At 39.5% G+C, this 18,937-nt stretch overlaps 1 protein-coding gene and 1 long non-coding RNA gene across 2 annotated transcripts in view; one reads left to right on the top strand and one right to left on the bottom strand.

Moving 5' to 3' along the window:
• LOC115216980 (proteasome activator complex subunit 4) overlaps positions 1 to 18,937 on the top strand; it is a 121,576-nt gene that overhangs the window by 54,625 nt on the left and 48,014 nt on the right. The window contains exons 13-23 of the mRNA XM_029786464.2: positions 1,247 to 1,336; positions 3,166 to 3,230; positions 5,052 to 5,208; positions 5,845 to 5,943; positions 6,988 to 7,060; positions 8,500 to 8,567; positions 9,838 to 10,053; positions 10,239 to 10,393; positions 12,362 to 12,454; positions 15,498 to 15,553; positions 16,015 to 16,077. Coding sequence (XP_029642324.1) covers positions 1,247 to 1,336; positions 3,166 to 3,230; positions 5,052 to 5,208; positions 5,845 to 5,943; positions 6,988 to 7,060; positions 8,500 to 8,567; positions 9,838 to 10,053; positions 10,239 to 10,393; positions 12,362 to 12,454; positions 15,498 to 15,553; positions 16,015 to 16,077 — 1,135 coding nt within the window. The remainder of the gene's footprint in view (positions 1 to 1,246; positions 1,337 to 3,165; positions 3,231 to 5,051; positions 5,209 to 5,844; positions 5,944 to 6,987; positions 7,061 to 8,499; positions 8,568 to 9,837; positions 10,054 to 10,238; positions 10,394 to 12,361; positions 12,455 to 15,497; positions 15,554 to 16,014; positions 16,078 to 18,937) is intronic.
• LOC118765312 lies at positions 772 to 9,706 on the bottom strand. Its single transcript, XR_005001149.1, has 3 exons — positions 9,557 to 9,706; positions 9,031 to 9,035; positions 772 to 784 (listed from the first exon to the last, which is right to left on the bottom strand). It is a non-coding gene; the product is annotated as an uncharacterized LOC118765312 (long non-coding RNA).

The raw sequence follows: 18,937 nt of genomic DNA, 5'->3' as shown, positions 1-18,937 counted from the left end.
CTTTTAAAGTAATTTTTCTTATTTCTCTTTGAGTGAGTGTTTCAGATATATTTTGTTCTAAGTAAGCTCCTGCCTTTCTTCCTCTCATAGATGGAATGAAACTATTCTACTGTTTATCTGATGTTTTCCTTCCTTGTAACTGTGGGGTTAAGTAGCTTGCTTTTCAGCCACCTAGTTTTGGGGCACAGTCCCACTGTGCAAAACCTTGAGCAGGTATCTTCTACTATTGCTCCAGGTTGGCCAATGCCTTGGGAGTGAATTTGCACAGGCCTGTGCAAGATTTTTCTTTGAGTTACACTAGCAGAGCCATATATGTGAGCCTCCTCTCTCTTTGCCATTGATGTTCCTCCAAAGCCACCATTTTGGGCCAATACAGGACGGTATTAATGTCATGACAGGCACTGCTGCCAGAATAAATACCACAAGGCACTTGTCTGACTTTAGTAAAAGTTTTGCTATTATTTAGTGATTTCTTTTTTTTATCAACCTTGAAAGGATGAAAGGTAAAGTTGACTTTGACTAGATTTGAACCTAGAATGCCAAGTGTCTGAACAAATACCAGAAAGTGTTCTGCCCAGTGCTCTAACGACTCTACCAATTCTCTACATTCATAATTAGATGGAGTGAGCTAAAATCCCAACTAGCTACTGACTGTTAGAAAAGATAAGAAGGGACACTCTGTTGCTTCATTATGTCTCTTTGTATGTAAACTGCACCCAATGAGAAAGGGACAAGCCTGTTGCCTTTTATAATATTCAGTTCAAATCTTGCCTTTGACTTTCATCTCATCATAGTTGTTGTGTGTGTGGGGGGGGGGGAGGGGAGTGCTGGAACCTGTGCCTGTAATATGCTAGGTTTCTTCCAGTTGATTCTGTTACTGTCCTACAAAAACTGTGTTATTAGATCAGGTGCTGAGCTGGTAGAATTATTACCATATAAGGGCAAAATGCTTAACAGCATTTCATCCATCTTTATGTTCTGAGTTCAAATTCTGCCGAGATTGGCTTTACCTTTCATCTTTTTGGAGTCTGTAAATTAATACCAGGTGAACACTGGGGTAAACAACTTACCCCACCTCCCCTGAAATTGCTGGCTTTGTGCCAAAATTCGAAACCATTATTAGGTAAGTGTCACTACTTCCTGTTTCCTCTTCCTGTTTCTCTTTCAGAATACTTTCATTGACCCCCCCTTCCCTCCCCCCCACACTCACACATGTATACAAAGTCATTTTTGGGTTGTTTTGCAGGTGACATTTCAGATGGTTTCCACATTTGTAACTTTGGTCCCTCTAGTCGACTGTTCCAGTGCCATCTATCTTAGAGATGATCTCTCAGAGGTAAGTCTTTTTATTTATTTATTTATACACAATGAACTTTATTCTTAATACGTACCTATTGATTTAAAGAAATTTCATTCCCCCACCCAAATTACTGGGTATATAACAAATATTTCCTTGGAAGCAACCATCCCTTTATGAGGTTAACTTATCCTCTAAGCAGTATTTTATATATTATACAGGGTGTTCAAAAAGTCTCTCTGCAATAAGTATTTTATTGCAAAATAAATATTTACATGATGGTATAAGGCTACAAAAGAATATATTAAACTTTACAAGACTTTAAAAACTTTATAAGAGGTGTTGAAAGTGTCGTCCTTCATTTTCAATACATAAGTTGACTCTTCTACACATGTTTTGAAATACATCTTGGAGAGTCAGGATGAAAAAAATTCACTGTGGAGGGACTTTTTGAACACCCTATATATATATATATATATAAAGAGAGAAAGAAAGAGAAATTATGGTAAGAGTAGTTCTACAACTAAATATTTTCACATGGTCCATGGACATGGCCATGTTGTCAAGAAGTTTGTTTCACATCCACGTTGTTTCAGCTTCACTATGTGGCTCTTTTGGACACTGGATGCAGAAGAAGATTGACCAACAAGTCGTTCTATAGCCAAACCTCTTCTATCTCAAGTGGCTGTGTGGTAAGAAGCTTGCTTCCCAACTACATGGTTCTGGGCTCAGTCCCACTGCATGGAACCTTGGGCAAGTGTCTTCTACTATATAGCCTCAGGCTGACCAAAGCCTTGTGAGTGGATTTGGTAGACAGAAATTGAAAGAAGCCCATAGTATATGTATATATTTGTGTGCCTGTTTCTCCCTCCCTCCATTGCTTGACGATCAATGCTGGCATGGAACCTTTCAGATGAGATGACAGAGGACCGAGATACTTGACTGTATTCAAGAAGACCCATTCTCCACAGCAGAAGTGTTAAGACTGCTCCCCCTTGTTGAGAGGATTGGCCTCCAAGAGTCCTGTGTTGGTGCCATGTAAAATGTACTCATGTTGGTGCTACGAAATAGCACCCATGTGGTGCCACATAAAAGCACCCAGCAGACCATTGTGAAGTGGTTGGCATTAGGCAGGGCATCCAGCCATAGAAACCATACCAAATCAGACTGGCACCTGGTGCAGCCCTTCTGCTTGCCAGCTCTGGTCAAACTGTTCAAACCATACCAGAATGGAAGACGGGCATTAAATGATGATGGCAATGTTATGGTTTGTCAGCTATTATATTAGGATCGATCTGAACCTTTAATACAAGTCACACTCCAGGCCAGATCATCCTGACACTTTTCTATAAAACTCAAGTTTCCTTTCATACTTGATTCTTCAAGAGTTCATAGTATTGTTGTTTGTGGTTTTTAAATCTGTTTGTAGCAGGGCACAGCAGTTGAGATGTTAAAGTGCTTGGCTACTGGACATGTGATCATCCATTGAAGCCTTATTACTGTAGCTATTGTGGTGGTGTTGAGGCAACCCACTCTCAAAATAACTGTCTGCATAAGTAGTAGGAGTTTTATACAAAAATATAGGTAAAGGGACAAGCCAGAGCTTGGCCTGCTAGAAACAGCAGCCAAACCATCCTAATCACTATGGCTCATAAAACTATTTACTTCATCTCAAGCATTTTAATGTCTCCTTCATTAGTTGTAAGTACAGATGACCAAGTCAGTAGTTTAGCAACCAATAAGCTAAAGTCGGTCATTTCTGTCCCTTTACTGGTATTGCATTATCTCCATGTGTAATGACCAATTTGTTGTTTTTTTTTGTTTTTGTTTTGTATCATTTTGATGGGGTTTTTTTTCTTTTCTTTTAGACAGAGAAAGAACTGTGTTCTGCAAGTTCTCAGTTTGAAGACTTTGTGTTACAGTTTATGTACAAGTAAGTATAATGTCCCAGACCCTATACTTACAACTGTGGACAAATGTGTATTGTGTGTGTGTGTACTTAAGTGTATTCTGTGTTGGTACATTATGTATCTTTATATATGTGTTATGTCTGTGTGCATCAATTATGTGCATTCATGTGTTTGTGTGTGTGGTACAGGTTTTGTGTGTATATGTGCATCATCATCATCATCGTTTAGCGTCCACTTTCCATGCTAGCATGGGTTGGACGGTTCAACTGGGGTCTGGGAAGCCACAAGGCTGCACCAGGCCCAGTCTGATCTGGCAATGTTTCTACGGCTGGATGCCCTTCCTAACGCCAACCACTCCATGAGTGTAGTGGGTGCTTTTTACGTGCCACCGGCACAGGTGCCAGACGAGGCTGGCAAACGGCCACGATCGGGTGGTGCTTTTTACGTGCCACCCTCACGGAGGCCAGTCAGAGCGGCGTTGACAACGGCCACATTTGGATGGTTCTCTTATGTGCCACTGGCACTGGTATCACAGCTGCAATTTCCATTGATGTTGATCGATTTCGATTTTGATTTTCACTTGCCTCAACAGGTCTTCACAAGTAGAGTTTTGTGTCCCAAGAAGGAAAGGTATGCATAAGTGAACTGGCTACATCCCAGGTAGAGGCCACGGGTTATGGTCTCACTTGTCCTGCCAGGTCTTCTCACACACAGCATACTTCCAAAGGTCTCGGTCTCTAGTCATTTCCTCGGTGAGACCTAAAGTTCGAAGGTCATGCTTCACCACCTCGTCCCAGGTTTTCCTGGGTCTACCTCTTCCACAGGTTCCCTCAACCGCTAGGGTGTGGCACTTTTTCACACAACTATCTTCATCCATTCTTGCCACATGACCATACCAGTGCAATCGTCTCTCTAGCACACCACAACTGATGCTTCTTAGGTCCAACTTTTCTCTCTAGGTACTTACACTCTGTCGAGTATGAACACTGCATAAGTATATACATATTATACGATGGGCTTCTTTCAGTTTCCGTCTACCAAATCCACACACAATGCTTTGGTTGGCCTGAGGCTATAGTAGAAGACACTTGCCCAAGGTGCCATGCAGTGGAACTGAACCCAGAACCATGTGGTTGATAAGCAAGCTACTTATCACACAGCCGCTCCTGTGCCTTGATATATTTATAAAGTAGAGATAAGGTATTTGTCCACTCAATTATAAATCAGTTTGTTAGATGCATTAGAAAGACTCTGTATTGTGCAGCAATGCAGCATCTTTCCAGTGCTTCTACCATGCATTGGATTCAGTACCACTGTGTGGCATGTTGGGAAGGTCTTTTACCATTACCCCAAATCAATCCATTCCTTGAGAATGAGATTGGGTAGACGGAAACTGTAGCCAAAAGGTTCAGCCTTGTCACACTGTTTCATGTTGATTATAGCTGAAAGGTAAGTTAATGGTATGTGTGTCTGGAATACTGAACCACTTCCCACCTGGTTCGCAAGTTGAAGGCAGAATTAATTTAATGGCAAAGGCAGTGTTGGTAATGATGATGGTAGTGGTGGTCATGGTAATAAGGAGGTTAGCAGCTGTGGTGATGATGACGATGATGGTGTTAATGATGATGATGATGAGATTATTGGTGATGATGATAAAGACGAGGGTCACAGCTTTGAGGAAGACTATAGCAGCAGCGGTCATGATGATGAAAGTAGTAGTGGTGGCGGTGGCAGTAGTGCAACTGTATCAAAATAGTAAGGTGTCCAGTGCATCTGGCTTGTATTCCAAGTGATGATGGTGAATGTATTTCTTGTAAAGTTCTTCATTAAAATTTCTGTTGCAGGAGTTTTTCCCTCATTGAGAACAGTGCCCAGATCGAATTACACAACCAAAGTAGCACTTCTGACAACAGTTTCAATCCTGAACAATCTTGGTTGGAGATTGGTCTGTCTTCAACTTTTACAGCTATTCTGCAGCAATGTTCAACACCAATATTTGAGGTGAGTGATGACTTGACCAAATTTAATCAAACCCACATTAAATAGCTAATTACTTTCATTTACTGAAAGAATTCACACAGGGAAAATGTAAATTCTAAATAATCTGCCATTAAGCTCTCCATTCTCAGTTTTTTCAAGTAGATTACTTTTGTTAAACCATGGACACAATACGGCTGAACAGTTAGGGAACTTACTTTGCTGTCACGGGGTTATGAGTTCAATCTTACTGTGCGATATCTTGCACTGGTACCTTTTACCTTTATCTCTTGTCAACTAAAGACTGATGAGTGAAATTGGCTTGATGGATACTGTGTAGAAGCCTTTCAGATGGATTATACCATCAAAGATTTAGCTTTATCACACGTTGGTGTCTTCCTGACTCTGCCAGTGGATTATGTTTATGATGCACATGTCTGGAACACTCAGCTACTTCTGGTGATTAAACAACTGAATCCTTGTCAGCCTTATAAACTATAGCAAGCAGTCTAAGGTACCTTTCTGATCAGTACAGTACAATGGCTGAAGCAGTGTAGTTTGAATACTTGACCATTAAAATTGCATTCATCAGCTTTTTCTGATTTTGACCAGCAAAATAATATGAAATTCTGTTTTTTTTTTTCTTTTTTTTTTTTTCAGTCTGCTTTAAGTTGCTTGTTCAACTATGTCAGTCAAACAGTTTATGAGACTCGTGTTGGTGGGAAATTTGTGTCTGATCTCATTAAAGCAGCTGTTAAGGTAGGTTCTTTTATTAAATATAATCAATTTATCCTCTGATGTGTATTTCTTGTATACTTTGCTCTGTGTGTGTGTGAATCTTCCTCTTCTTGCTCTTTTCAGTTGCTCTAATTGACAATTTTGCACCAAATCATCCTTCTGCATTTACTTCTCCATCCCAGCCTGGCCCATCTTCGTCCTCTGCATACAACAGCTGCTAACAGCATTGCCAAGTTTTTCTATCAACACACTTCACCTCCAAGTTTAATCCATTGGAATATGTCTGCTTCATTTCTTTTCCAATTCCCCACCCACACATTCGATGCCAATGTCCTGCTACCATGCACCACACTTTATTTGCAAATTCTTTCATAATAGAGTCTTTCATTCCGAGAAAGAAGACCTTTGCTGCCAACAGAGTAAACGACTCCCTGAACTGTTTCCATTCCATCCTTCCTTTTTCTGTTCTACTTTTGCAATCCCCCCTCCCCACCAATACTACTGATTAGGTCACTTTGGTAAAAGAAACTATCATCTATTTCTAGCAACCCTTTTGAGGCAGTTGAATGAATTTGTTTCTTTGGTGATTTTACTGCTAATTATTCCTGCTTATCACCACTTCTTTGTCGGTCTCACCAATGCCCTACACATAAATCAACTGACCAAAATCTCTGCTTCAAAACAATATTTTACATGAACTTAGATTAATAAAAATTTATGCCAAAATAAGCATAAAGTTTATAAATAGCAAAAACAATAACTATTTTTGTAACCTTTGTGTGTGTTTGTGTGTGTATACATGTATAAAACACATATATCATCATTATCATCATCGTTTAATGTTCCCCTTCCATGCTGGCATGGGTTGGATGGTTTGACAGCCACTGGCCAGGCAGGAGCTTGTGCCATGCTTCAGAGTGTGTTTTGGCATGGATTACATGGCTGGATACCCTTCCTAACATCAACCACTCTGTATATATACATACACACACACACACACACACACAAATATGGAAGAGAGACAAATTTGAATATTGATTGAAGCTAATTTTTCTCTAATTTTAGGTTAATCCAGACAAATCTCTGAAGTTGTTTATTCCACATTTCTGTAGTAACATTCGACGGCTCCTTGCTGCAAGTGAGTAACTTGTCAAAGTCTTTAAACATTCTTATCTCAGTCACATCACAAGACTCCTTTAACCTTTTAGCATTTAACCCTTTCGTTACTGTATTTATTTTGAGATGCTCTGTGTTTGTTTCAATTATTTTAAATATAACAAAGAATTTAGTAAAATAACTTAGTTATCATTAAGCTAGTATTAGGAATATAAATTGCGACTAAGGTTTGGTGGTATATTTTGATGCAAAACTTATGAAAACAAGACATTTCTACTACAGAGCCAGAGCCGGTTTTGGCCAGGTTGGTAACGGAAGGGTTAAACCAGCTACATCAGATCCAAATAGTCTTACTGTTTCATATTCAAACCACCGGATCCAGCCTCTGACGTCATTCTACATTGTCATTCTTCTAAAACCAAGCAATCACATTGAAATTTCAATGCTACAATACAATGCATTTGACAATCTTTTGAGTCTGTCTCTCTTTAGAGCATTCACATACTTCTGTGCAAGTTACCGCCACTAAACAGCCATGCTGGGTGCTGCATTCTAAAATTCCCAACCAAGATGTCCAGCTCTTCTCTCTACATCTCCAAATGAGATGGCAATGGGAATGAACTTGTCAATCCAATGATTTCTAAAAAAAAATATTGGCTATTCAGTTCCAGAAAGCAGAACCGTACCACCACTGCCACAGCATTAATCAGTTGAAAAATCTGTTGCTTTCTGCAGAGAAATGCCAATCTATTTTGAGTTTTGTCCATGAGAGCAATCAAATTCACAGTTTCTGTATTGCAAAGTAATGTATGAAGATCATTGCATGACATTTATTTACAGCTTGATGTTCTGGGCCATGGAGTCTCAATGCTGAGACACCATTGAGTTGGTCAGCTGTTGACTCTCAGCTATTGCATGTGAGCACATTATTTCACAATTTAGTGGTTGGCATTAAAGACATCTGGTTAAGAAAAAAGTGCTCTGTTTCAGTTCATGGAAAGTTATTTCCATATTGAAGTTGGAGGGGAAAAAAAAGAATATACATTCTGAGTGCTATTCAGGGACTTGTGTGCTTCACTGGGCTGGTGTTTGTCTTCAGTTTCTGCTGGCATTATTGAGAAACGAATCTTCTCTTGGATATGAAACCAGTCTATTGTGGGTATTTCTTCCCTGTGAAAGGAACTGAACTCATCCTGTAAAACCAACACATAACTTATCACCTGCACAGTGCAGTTACTGCATATAGCCATGAATAATTGCACAGTTGTGAACAACTTGTCAATAGCAGAGTGCAACTGCTGCACACAGTAGTAAATAATTTGCTGCACAGTGTAACTTGTTGGTTTGATCATGCACTTGCTGCATACAATGGTGCATAACTTGTTACCTATTTCATATATTTCACTTTATTTGTGTTAGTTTATATGAAATATATTGCATTTAATTTTCCTTTAATTACAGATGAAGACATCAAAGAAGAAGAAAAGCTTGATGTGGAGCTGTTATGGAATATTTTGATGCTGTCACAAGTAAGTGATTTTCTTGTTATTTAATTCAACCACAAATTAGAGACCACCCCTCCTCTTACTCAAACAGCTCATCACAAGACTATCAATATTTGAAAAGTTCATTGTTTTATTACCAATTCAGACAGACACACCAGTTTCCTTGAACTTTTCTATTTATGTAAATTTCTTGTGTATCTTTTCTGTTGTTATGGAAGTAATGGGTGGTTTGAGGGAGAATTGACAGCTATATCTAGCAGGTTTCCTTGTTGTTTTACAGTATTTTTTTTTATATTCTACACTCAAAGCCTAAGTTCTCCTGGAACTTAACTTTGCTTTCTATCTTTGTGGAGTCTTCAAGTACCCATCATATATTGAAATTGGTTCAGCTGGTTGTCTCTGTATCAATTTAGGAAAGCCATCTCTATATATATAAAAGGCAGTTTGTCTGTCAGGTTGTACCCTCACCCTGACCACAGCTTTCAACTGATTCTGATGAAACTCGACACACACACACATAGCCCAATGTCATAATTCAAAACTAATGCAGCGAAAATTTTGAAAAGTTCCCCCAGATCTGAAAAAATCAATAAATTCAACTTGGGGTCGAGAATCTAAGCTTATCATATGCAACACATTTTCCGTTGTAGTTTTCGCAACTTGCAATCGATTTTCACCAAACTCATGTTGAAGCTTAATGTTACCCTAAGGAACTTAATTCTGACGTTAGTTTTCCATGCAATACCTTACCATCAGAAAAAATCGATAAAATCATGCTATTTTGGGAAATCGCGTTCAAATTCAAGATGACATATTTTCGACAATATCTTTAACAGATTGGCAGGAATTTTTTTTGAAATTCACAGCGAGCATCATGTCTGCTCCAAGGTCCTTTTGATTCCAATAGGATACGTTATTACTGGAAAAAATCGGTTAATTACATCATATGTGGCACACATAGCAAACCGATTTTTCTGTGATATTTTTTGAAAGTTCACATAGATTTTCCCTACTTCTTCATGCATGCAAGGGAACGGTGCCTTGAATGCCTTAATGCCTTTTAGGCTTCATATTACAAAATAACGGTTCAATGAGTACAAAAAGGGTAAAAAGGTAAAGGGCATTGCTTATTGAGAAAGTTTCTTACATACGCGGGCAACGCCAGTCTAAGCTGCTAGTATTGTAATTAATTCCTATTTATTTATTTTTCTATCCAAACACGTTTTTAACCCAATGTTTATAGCTTTATATGCTTCAAGATTCATCATTAAAAAAAAATTATTTATTTACTTAGGTTGTACGAGCCCCAGGACATACTCTGCTGTCCTTTGTGGATGATCTCACAGATCTTTTATCACCCTTATTAGAGCTGAAATGCGTAGAAGCCTACGAATACAGTACGAGTACCCTACGTTACCTTCTTCGTTCTCTGACCAATATCTACCCTTTGGATTTCCGGAGTGTCCCAGTAGACATTGATGCACCTCTCACTGAACACTTGATCATCAGGGTCAGTATATCCACACACTGCTTGTATATAAGCTGACTGTGAACGTATGTGCAATCTAAATGGAATAAATATCAGGCAGAGACCTGAGACCAATTCAGTTGAGGATACCTTTTATTATTTGAAACTTTTTAAAGAATCCCTACAATTCACAGAGAATGTATTGTTGCATTTTTCTTTCTTTCTAGGATTGGGCTTATACAGGATCTGTTGAAAATGCTGACATACAATGGCACATACCATGTGCTGAAGAAATTCAGTTTGCTTCTCGTATTTTAGAGAAAGTGCTGAAACCTGAGCTGGAATTCATAAAGACAATTGACAAAGATAATGAAATTCCAAGGTAGGTTCAGCAGTTTGTTAACATATTGGATGTTCATGTCTGATGGGATTCAAAGACTTCAAGAAAACTCCATCTGTTCCTTCTTTTAGATTTCTTTTGTGTCTGTAGTGTTTACAGATCGTTTGATAGAGGGGAGATTGAGGCTGCTAATGTTACTAATGAATGACTGCAACCTGACAGCTGCAGGGGAAAGAAACAAGTGGGCAGGATGAAAATTCCGGAGGTTTGACAGAGTTGTTGGAAGAAGGAAGACTGGGTAGAATGGTTAGTGTTGGGCCTGGTGAGAAGCTGTTAATTCTCTAAAATTAGAGATATTTTTACTGATGGAATAGGACAACAACAAATGAGATGCCTCAGCACTCTCAACTTGTCACATTTAAATAGTTGTAATCTAGACATATTCTGCAGGTACACATTGTCATTTTGCATCTGCTTTCCATGCTGACATTGGTTGGATCGTTTCACAGGATCCAATGACTCTATTGCCTCAGTTTTGGTTTTGATGAATGGTTGCCCTTCCTATCACTGACCACTTTACAGAGTATACTGAGTGTATTTCTTTCATGGTATCAGCACTAAAGAGATTCTCTTCTCAGTAAATCCAAAGAATCTTCTCAATTTTGTAGACTCTCCAGAGTCTACTAAAATCATAAACACTATGTATGTACTGCAGCTAATAAGAAATATCTCCAAGAACATGTCTTGTAACAGTGATGTTGTATGTCTGAGATATATCTGTGACTGGATAAGAAACTCGGCAACTTTTCTATAAACATATGGCTATGTTTCAGATATTTAATTAATTAATCTAAAATTAAAGTCTGTATATCCATGGTCAGAATGTAATGTCTATAACCAGTAAAGATTTGATTTATATAGTGTAAAATTCTGTGAATGTCTCCAAAACTCCCAAGGGAATCTTATAAATAAAACAAAAAGTGCTCAGCTTTAGTCTCATGGTTTTAAGCTGATGAGGACTTAAAACATGCTCTGGGCAGGACATGAAGAGCATTGATAGCTTAATCAATAGAATACTGAACTAACCAATAGTTCATATCTTGTCATTAGCATTTTATGGCATTTATAGCCAAAATAGCGAGGTTTTCCAAGCTCTTAATGGGTACCTCTTTGTGGTGAAATTCATTGCCATTTGTGGCTGTAGTGTCACTGAAGAATGCAATTAACCATTTTATATGTCTGTGGTACTTAGTTCAGTTGCCACTACCTGTAAACTAGCTTCCTGCTTTTGGTAGAGGCTTATCTCTTGTCTACTTCACATCATAGACAGTGGGTGACAGAGTATTATCTCTCGTCTTCTCGTTTCTGTCACTACAGATAAACCCCAGCCCCAACTTTGGGTATTACTGTAAGTGGTTGCTTTCCTTTAGGACTTGTTCTTGACAGATAGTTACATTGACACAGGGAGGATGATGGATTCTCTCTGTCTACTCTGTATTTTTTAATGTCCTTTTATTTTCCCCCCCAATGCTTGTATGGGTCTGTCATACGACTCATCCCTCTATCTTAAGGCCCAACGATGTTCTGAAATTGACCTCACTACCTTTTCCCATGTCCAGACTATAAACAGATTACAGCACAGTAATTAGGAACAAAACACTTATCAAGTGTTAGTCTTCTTATACACAATCCACTTGACTAATTACTTATCTTGTTAATTAAGATCATACTTTGTTGTTGTTGTTAGCTTCTGTTTTCTATTGTTGAGGCTTTCTTTTTTTGTCTTTTTCCTTTTTCTCTCCTTTATAATTATTTCTTTTATTCCAAATATTCTTTTAGCCATTACAAATCAAACTTAATCAGTTTTTTTTTTTTTTTTGTTTCTGAATATTTTTCTTTCAGATTTTTGTGTTACAGTTGCTGTTTTTTATGTTTGCCTTTCTTTTCACCCTCCTCCTCTCGCTCATTCCTCTTGTTTCTCCTCTCTGGCTCTACTCCTCTTCTTTCCAGAGACGATCTACTTCGGCATCTTACCATAATCTTTGAAGCCTTACTTGGAGCCGGTGCATTGCTGCCTTTTATTGATGGTGAAGCTTACAACATGTAAGTGTTACTCCCTGTTCAGATCATTTATTATTGCTTAAACTGGGTTTTTTTTATCCATTTTACACTTCCGTTTTGGAGCCATAGGTTGGCAGTGAGCCACTCACTCCCTCACAGCATTTCTAAATGCCACAAGAAACTTCATTCAAGATACCCAGGATTTTCTTTGGATTGTTTTTTTTTTCTTGTTGATCTTTACATACTTTGCCAGTTTACGTCAGTGAAAGATCATCATTTAACATCAGTGTTCCATGCTGTCATGGGTTGGACAGGTTGAAGGTTCCGATGAGTCCCAGGACTGTATTGTGCTCCAATGTTTGTTTCTTTGGCATCATTTCAATTGGATGCTCTTCCTAACACCAATCATTTTACAATGTGTACTGGGTGCTTTTCTTGTGCCTGTGTATAAAGATGGTGTGTGTGTCGTTTTCGTTTCTCATTCTGTTCATTTTTTTGGTGTCCTGTACCCATATATGCATGTATATATACATATAGATGTAGGTATGTACATATATGTATGTATATATGTATATGTTTATATATTATTTATGTTATTTTATATATATATATATATACACACACTCATATACCAATGGAAAAAAAATATATATATATACGAGCAAAACGCCCCCCCCCCCGTCCAATGGATGGTGCTGAGTTGTCAAACATTTAAACCAAATTTTCTCAAAACAACTTGTCTGATCATCTCGTAGGCCTCCTCTTTGAGAAACACTGATTTAACCTAAATTTGAGACACCAGTTAAAGAAGAAATAAAGATAGACTTTTTTCTATTCCAAAGAAACCAAATAGTCTTTCCTTCCTTCATGCCAAGTTTGAAGAAAATATCTCTTTTGCATCTTACTGTTTTGGTCTCTTAATATACTGCATTTTGTGGCATTATTTCAAGCCAGTTGGCTTTTTTGCGCAAACTGCATGTGCATTTTTCTCGTGTATGCATAGTATCGATCGCAACAGCTGATGTACTTGCGTGTACAAATGCACATTCCCATGGCTTTATCGATTGCATTCTCACCTGGAATCGATTTTTGTAATTTTTTCAAGACTTATACATGCCCTGATACTGTCGATATCTACATATCAAATTTGAGCGTAATTGGACGGAGGATGCCCGAGATCCTAGAAGACACACACACAGACAGAACGGATTTTATATAATAGATATTCATATAATGTCTGTTCTACCATGGTAGCATCAGTTTGGGTAAACTTATTTTACAGCAGGATGCTCACGCTGTCTCTAACTCTTACTTGCCTTCATGTAAAGGGTTTCTTTATTGCCATGGGTCTTTGAAAGTACAAAGTGACTGATTTTAATATGAACAAGGAATGTCCACATCAGCAGCACTCACTGAAACAGTGACAAATTGCAATGTAAGCATTTTCACACAGTCACGTGTGCATTACTCTGCATGTTTTCTTCTATCACCTTCTTGCAGCCATAAATCTTATCTTTTCATCGTATTGTATCCTTTCTCGTCATCCCATCTCGAATCCTTGCATCCTCTCTTTTCTAATCCTTTAATCTTTCAGGTTGTAAGGTGACCTCACTCGTGTGTGTGCTATGGAAATTACATTAGGAAGGGCATCCAAGTGTAGAAACCGTGCCAAAGTAGACATTGAAGTATAATGCAATTCTCTGACTTACTGGCTCTTGTTCAAGCATCCAACCCAAGCCAGCATGGCAGACGGATATTAAATGATGAAGATATAAACTGAATTGCTGGAGCAAAGCCTTAGATAATACAATTTTGAGATAAATTGTTAATACACATGGTGGCTGTGTGGTAAGAAGCTTGCTCTCCCACCACATGGTTCTGGATTCAGTCCCACTGCGTAGCACCTTGGGCACGTGTCTTCTACTGTAGCCTCAAGCCCACTAAAGCCTTGTGAGTGGATTTGGTAAACGGGAAACTGAAAGAAGCCCATCATATCTATCTGTGTGTGTGTGTGTGTTTATGTGTGTGTGTATTCGTGTGACTGTGTTTGTGCCTCCACCATCACTTGACAACTGATGTTGGGGTGTTTATGTCCTTGAAATGTAGCAGTTCAGCAAAAGAGACTGATAGAATAAGTACTAGGCTTACAAAGAATAAGTCCTGGGGTCAATTTGTTCGACCAAAGGTGGTGCTCCAACATGGTCGCAGTCAAATGACTGAAACCAGTAAAAGAATAAAAGAGTATTCCAAGAAACATGCTGACGGCCCTTTTCGTTCACTTATGCACTTTTTTTGTCTGTTTATTTATTTATTTCTTTTTCCCTTTCCTTCTGTCTTTTTTTTTTTGTACTCTTTCCATAAATAATGACAGCAAATATGTTTATTTTATTTAAATGTCTTTCTACTGCAGCTGTTTTTCATTCATTGATTGCTAGCTGTGGATTCTTTGTTGCCTTCTAACCATTTTCCGGTCAGCAGCACAATTACCATTTAGTTGATCACTCAACAGAACTGAGACTTTGGCAACCGCAACAGCGTCTCCTCATTGTGTTTTTGTCATGTCAAAAGCTTCCATCATATTTCAGAGATTTTCATTGTTGGTCTTTGTAAATTTACACCGAACACACTGGAGCAATCTGATTGTCCCACTGACTACCTATTCCACTAAACTTCCTCAGTTTATGTGGAAATTTTTGATAACAAACTTTCCTTACCATCTTGTGAACAAGAGAATTTAAAATTTAAAATAAAAAATGAAAAGCATTATTTAAAAGAAAACAAAATTATGATAAAATGGAAAGCAAAGTAATTAAAGATGTCTTTGAAAGAATTCTCTTGGGTAAAAGAGATAAAAATATTCTTTCTTTCTTTATATATTTAGACAAAAAATATTCTTTCTTGGGAAAGAATATTTTACAAAGCTAGCTACGATTTTCTGACACTAATTTCCAACTTAAGTACACTGATCCGTGTGCGTGTGCTTCTGCTTTCAGTCTATGCTATGTATGCTGTCTGTGAAAAAGGGAACTATTTCTGCCAATAGTCTGCCTCCTTTCTCAGCAATTAAGCTCCTTTCTATTAACAGAGTGGAATCCGAAGTGGAATTATTGACTTTTAGCTGCTCTGCATCAATGACTGAAGGTAATTTCGTCTTTAATTTTAGTTTATTGATTTTATTTTATTTTATTTTATTTTCAAGGGCCTTAAAAGTAGTTAATAATTATTTCCTTTAACTCAGCACAAAGCCAGGTTTTTAAAAATATTTTTAGAAAACTGGTTTTGCTGATAAACTTTATAAAACTGGTTCATGGTCTGAAAGGCCATGCAGGTGCTTCTGTATTATTGCTTGCTCTGACAGAAACGACAGCCAAATTTACTTCAAATAACTTGCTAAAATTTTGGAAAAGGAGAGATGCATTATAAAATGTATTCCAAGACATGTAATGCCCATGAGAATGATTGAATCGTAGTGATTGTAATACCATTGTTATTTTAAATCTCCTTATATTCTATTGGATGTTGGACTTGAGGGCAGTGTTAGACATGTTTGAGGTCTCCTTTGTGATTTATAATTAGTTTACCAAATGTTTGTTCTTTTTCAGGAATCACCTTTAATGGAAGTTGTATCCGGCTTGCTGTTGTTGATGCAATCCAACCTTTACTCAGTGAGTTGCCTACTTTCAGCCTCTTCTGTTCTTAATAATCATCTGAAAAGGGACGAACCCAAATTAACATGCTTCTCCATCAAAATTGTAGATATATATCCAGTGGTGGATTGGGTCTATAAGTATTGGTTGCCAAGAGACTAAGGGGGCCCACCTGTGACTACAATGCTATCATTTAATTACATACTAGCATGGGTCCCCATATATGGACTCTAATGCCTAAGGGGTCCCACTTGCCATCGGGCAAGCTGGCAACCTGGCCAGTTCGCTACTATCCATCGAAAACCTTCTGTAAGCTCACCCTCCACCCCACACACACACATGCCTATATTCACAAAAGAAATGAAAGTGTTGTGATGGGTATGTGTGATTGAGAGAGAAAAAGAAAAACAGACACTCGGTACATTTGGTGTTCAAGTGACAAAAATAAAAAAAATTGTTGTCTCAATGAAGAGGCAGAGGTTTAAAAGTTGCAGTAGAAGCACAATTAACCATCAGCTTAGAATCAATTGTGTGTGTGTGTATATTCGTTATTAGTGATGGAAGCAGTATTGGTTCAAAATAGCATTCTGTATATCATACTTAATACAGTTACAATGTTGACTGCTTAGAAAGTGTGGCATTTGTCTCAAGTTCTATACAAGATTCTTTCTTGAGATAAATACTGCAGTTTCTAGGTTTTTGACAGTGTGTTATATACACATTACTGTGGTCCATTTTTAAATATATTTGATATATATATATATTTTTTTTTTTACTCTTTTACTTGTTTCAGTCATTTGACTGCAGTCATGCTGGAGCACACAGCCTCTAGTCAAACAAATCGACCCCAGAACTTATTCTTTGTAAGCCTAGTACTTATTCTATCGGTCTCTTTTGCCGAACTGCTAAGTTACGGGGACGTAAACACACCAGCATCGGTTGTCAAGTGATGTTGGAGGGACAAGCACACACACAAACATATATATCATCATCATCATCGTTTAACGTCCGTTCTCCATGCTAGCATGGGTTGGACGGTTCGACCGGGGATCTGGGAAGCCAGAAGGCTGCACCAGGCTCCGGTCTTATCTGGCAATGTTTCTACAGCTGGATGCCCTTCCTAACGCCAACCACTCCGTGAGTGTAGTGGGTGCTTTTTATGTGCCACCTACACTGGTGCCAGGCGAGGCTGGCATCTGCCACGGTCGGATTGGTGCATTTTACGTGCCACCTGCACGGAAGCCAGTCGAGGTGGCACTGGCTTCGGCCACGATTCGGATGGTGCTTTTTACGTGCCACCGACACGGAAGCCAGTCGAGGCGGCGCTGGCATCGGCCACGATTCGGATAGTGCTTTTTACGTATCTCCAGTCCAGGGTTCCTGGCATCTGCCGGGTGCCAGTCATAGGATTGGTTCAATTTCGATTCCGATTTCACTTGCCCGAACAGGTCTTCGCAAGCAAAGGGGGGTTGGCATAGGTGCCTGTCGTTGGATGAGGTTCGATATCGACTTCACTTGCCTCACAGGTCTTTGTGTGTCCAAGGGAGGAAAAGCATGCATAAGTGGGCTGGACTCACTTGTCCTGCCTCCAGCCTGTATACATCATCATCATCATCATCGTTTAACGTCCGCTTTCCATGCTAGCATGGGTTGGACGGTTCAACTGGGGTCTGGCAAGCCCGAAGGCTGCACCAGGCCAGTCAGATCTGGCAGTGTTTCTACAGCTGGATGCCCTTCCTAACGCCAACCACTCCGAGAGTGTAGTGGGTGATTTTATGTGCCACCGACACAGGTGCCAGACGAGGCTGGCAGACGGCCACGCTCGGATGGTGTTTTTTATGTGCCACCGACACAGGTGCCAGACGAGGCTGGCTGACGGCCACGCTCGGATGGTGTTTTCTTATGTGTCACCGACACAGGTGCCAGACGGGGCTGGCGGACGGCCACGCTCGGATGGTGTTTGTTACGTGCCCTCAGCACGGAGGCCAGTCATTGCGGTACTGGCTACGATCACGTTCGGATGGTTTTCTTATGTGCCACCGGCACTGGTACCACAAGGATACAAATTCCATTGATGTTCATCTATTTTGATTTGGTTCGATTTGATTTGATTTGATTCGATTCGATTCTCACTTGCCTCAACAGGTCTTCACAAGTGTCACAAGAAGGAAGGTATGCACAGGTGGACTGACTACGTCCCAGGTAGGGGCCACGGATTATGGCTTCACTAGTCTTGCCGGGTCTTCTCACGCACAGCATACTTCCATAGGTCTCGGTCTCTAGTCATTTCCATGGTGAGACCTAACGTCCGAAGGTCGTGCTTCACCACTTCGTCCCAGGTTTTCCTGGGTCTACCTCTTCCACGGGTTCCCTCAACTGCTAGGGATTGGCACTTTCTCATACACCTATCTTCATCCATTCTCGCCACATGACCATACCAGCGCAATCGTCTTTCTTGCACACAACAACTGATGCTTCTTAGGTACAACATTTCTCTCAAGGTACTAACGCTCTGTCGAGTAAGTACACTGACATTACACATCCATCGGAGCATACTGGCTTCGTTCCTCACAAGCTTACGCATGTCCTCAGCAGTCACGGCCCATGTTTCACTGCCATGTAGCATGTATATATATATACATCGGCTACGTTCAGAAAAAGCACCATCCGAACGTGGCCGATGCCAGCGCCACCTTGACTGGCTTCTGTGCCGGTGGCACGTAAAAAGCACCCACTACACTCATGGAGTGGTTGGCGTTAGGAAGGGCATCCAGCTATAGAAACACTGCCAGATCAGACTGGAGCCTGGTGCAGCCTCCTGGCTTACCAGACCCCGGTCGAACCGTCCAACCCATGCTAGCACGGAAAACGGACTTTA

The sequence above is a fragment of the Octopus sinensis genome, linkage group LG11 (genome assembly GCF_006345805.1).
Source record: "Octopus sinensis linkage group LG11, ASM634580v1, whole genome shotgun sequence".
In the NCBI taxonomy this organism is placed as follows: Eukaryota; Metazoa; Mollusca; class Cephalopoda; order Octopoda; family Octopodidae; genus Octopus; species Octopus sinensis.
The sequence above is the reverse complement of the archived record's forward strand: the minus strand, read 5'-3'. Positions and strand labels throughout refer to the sequence as shown.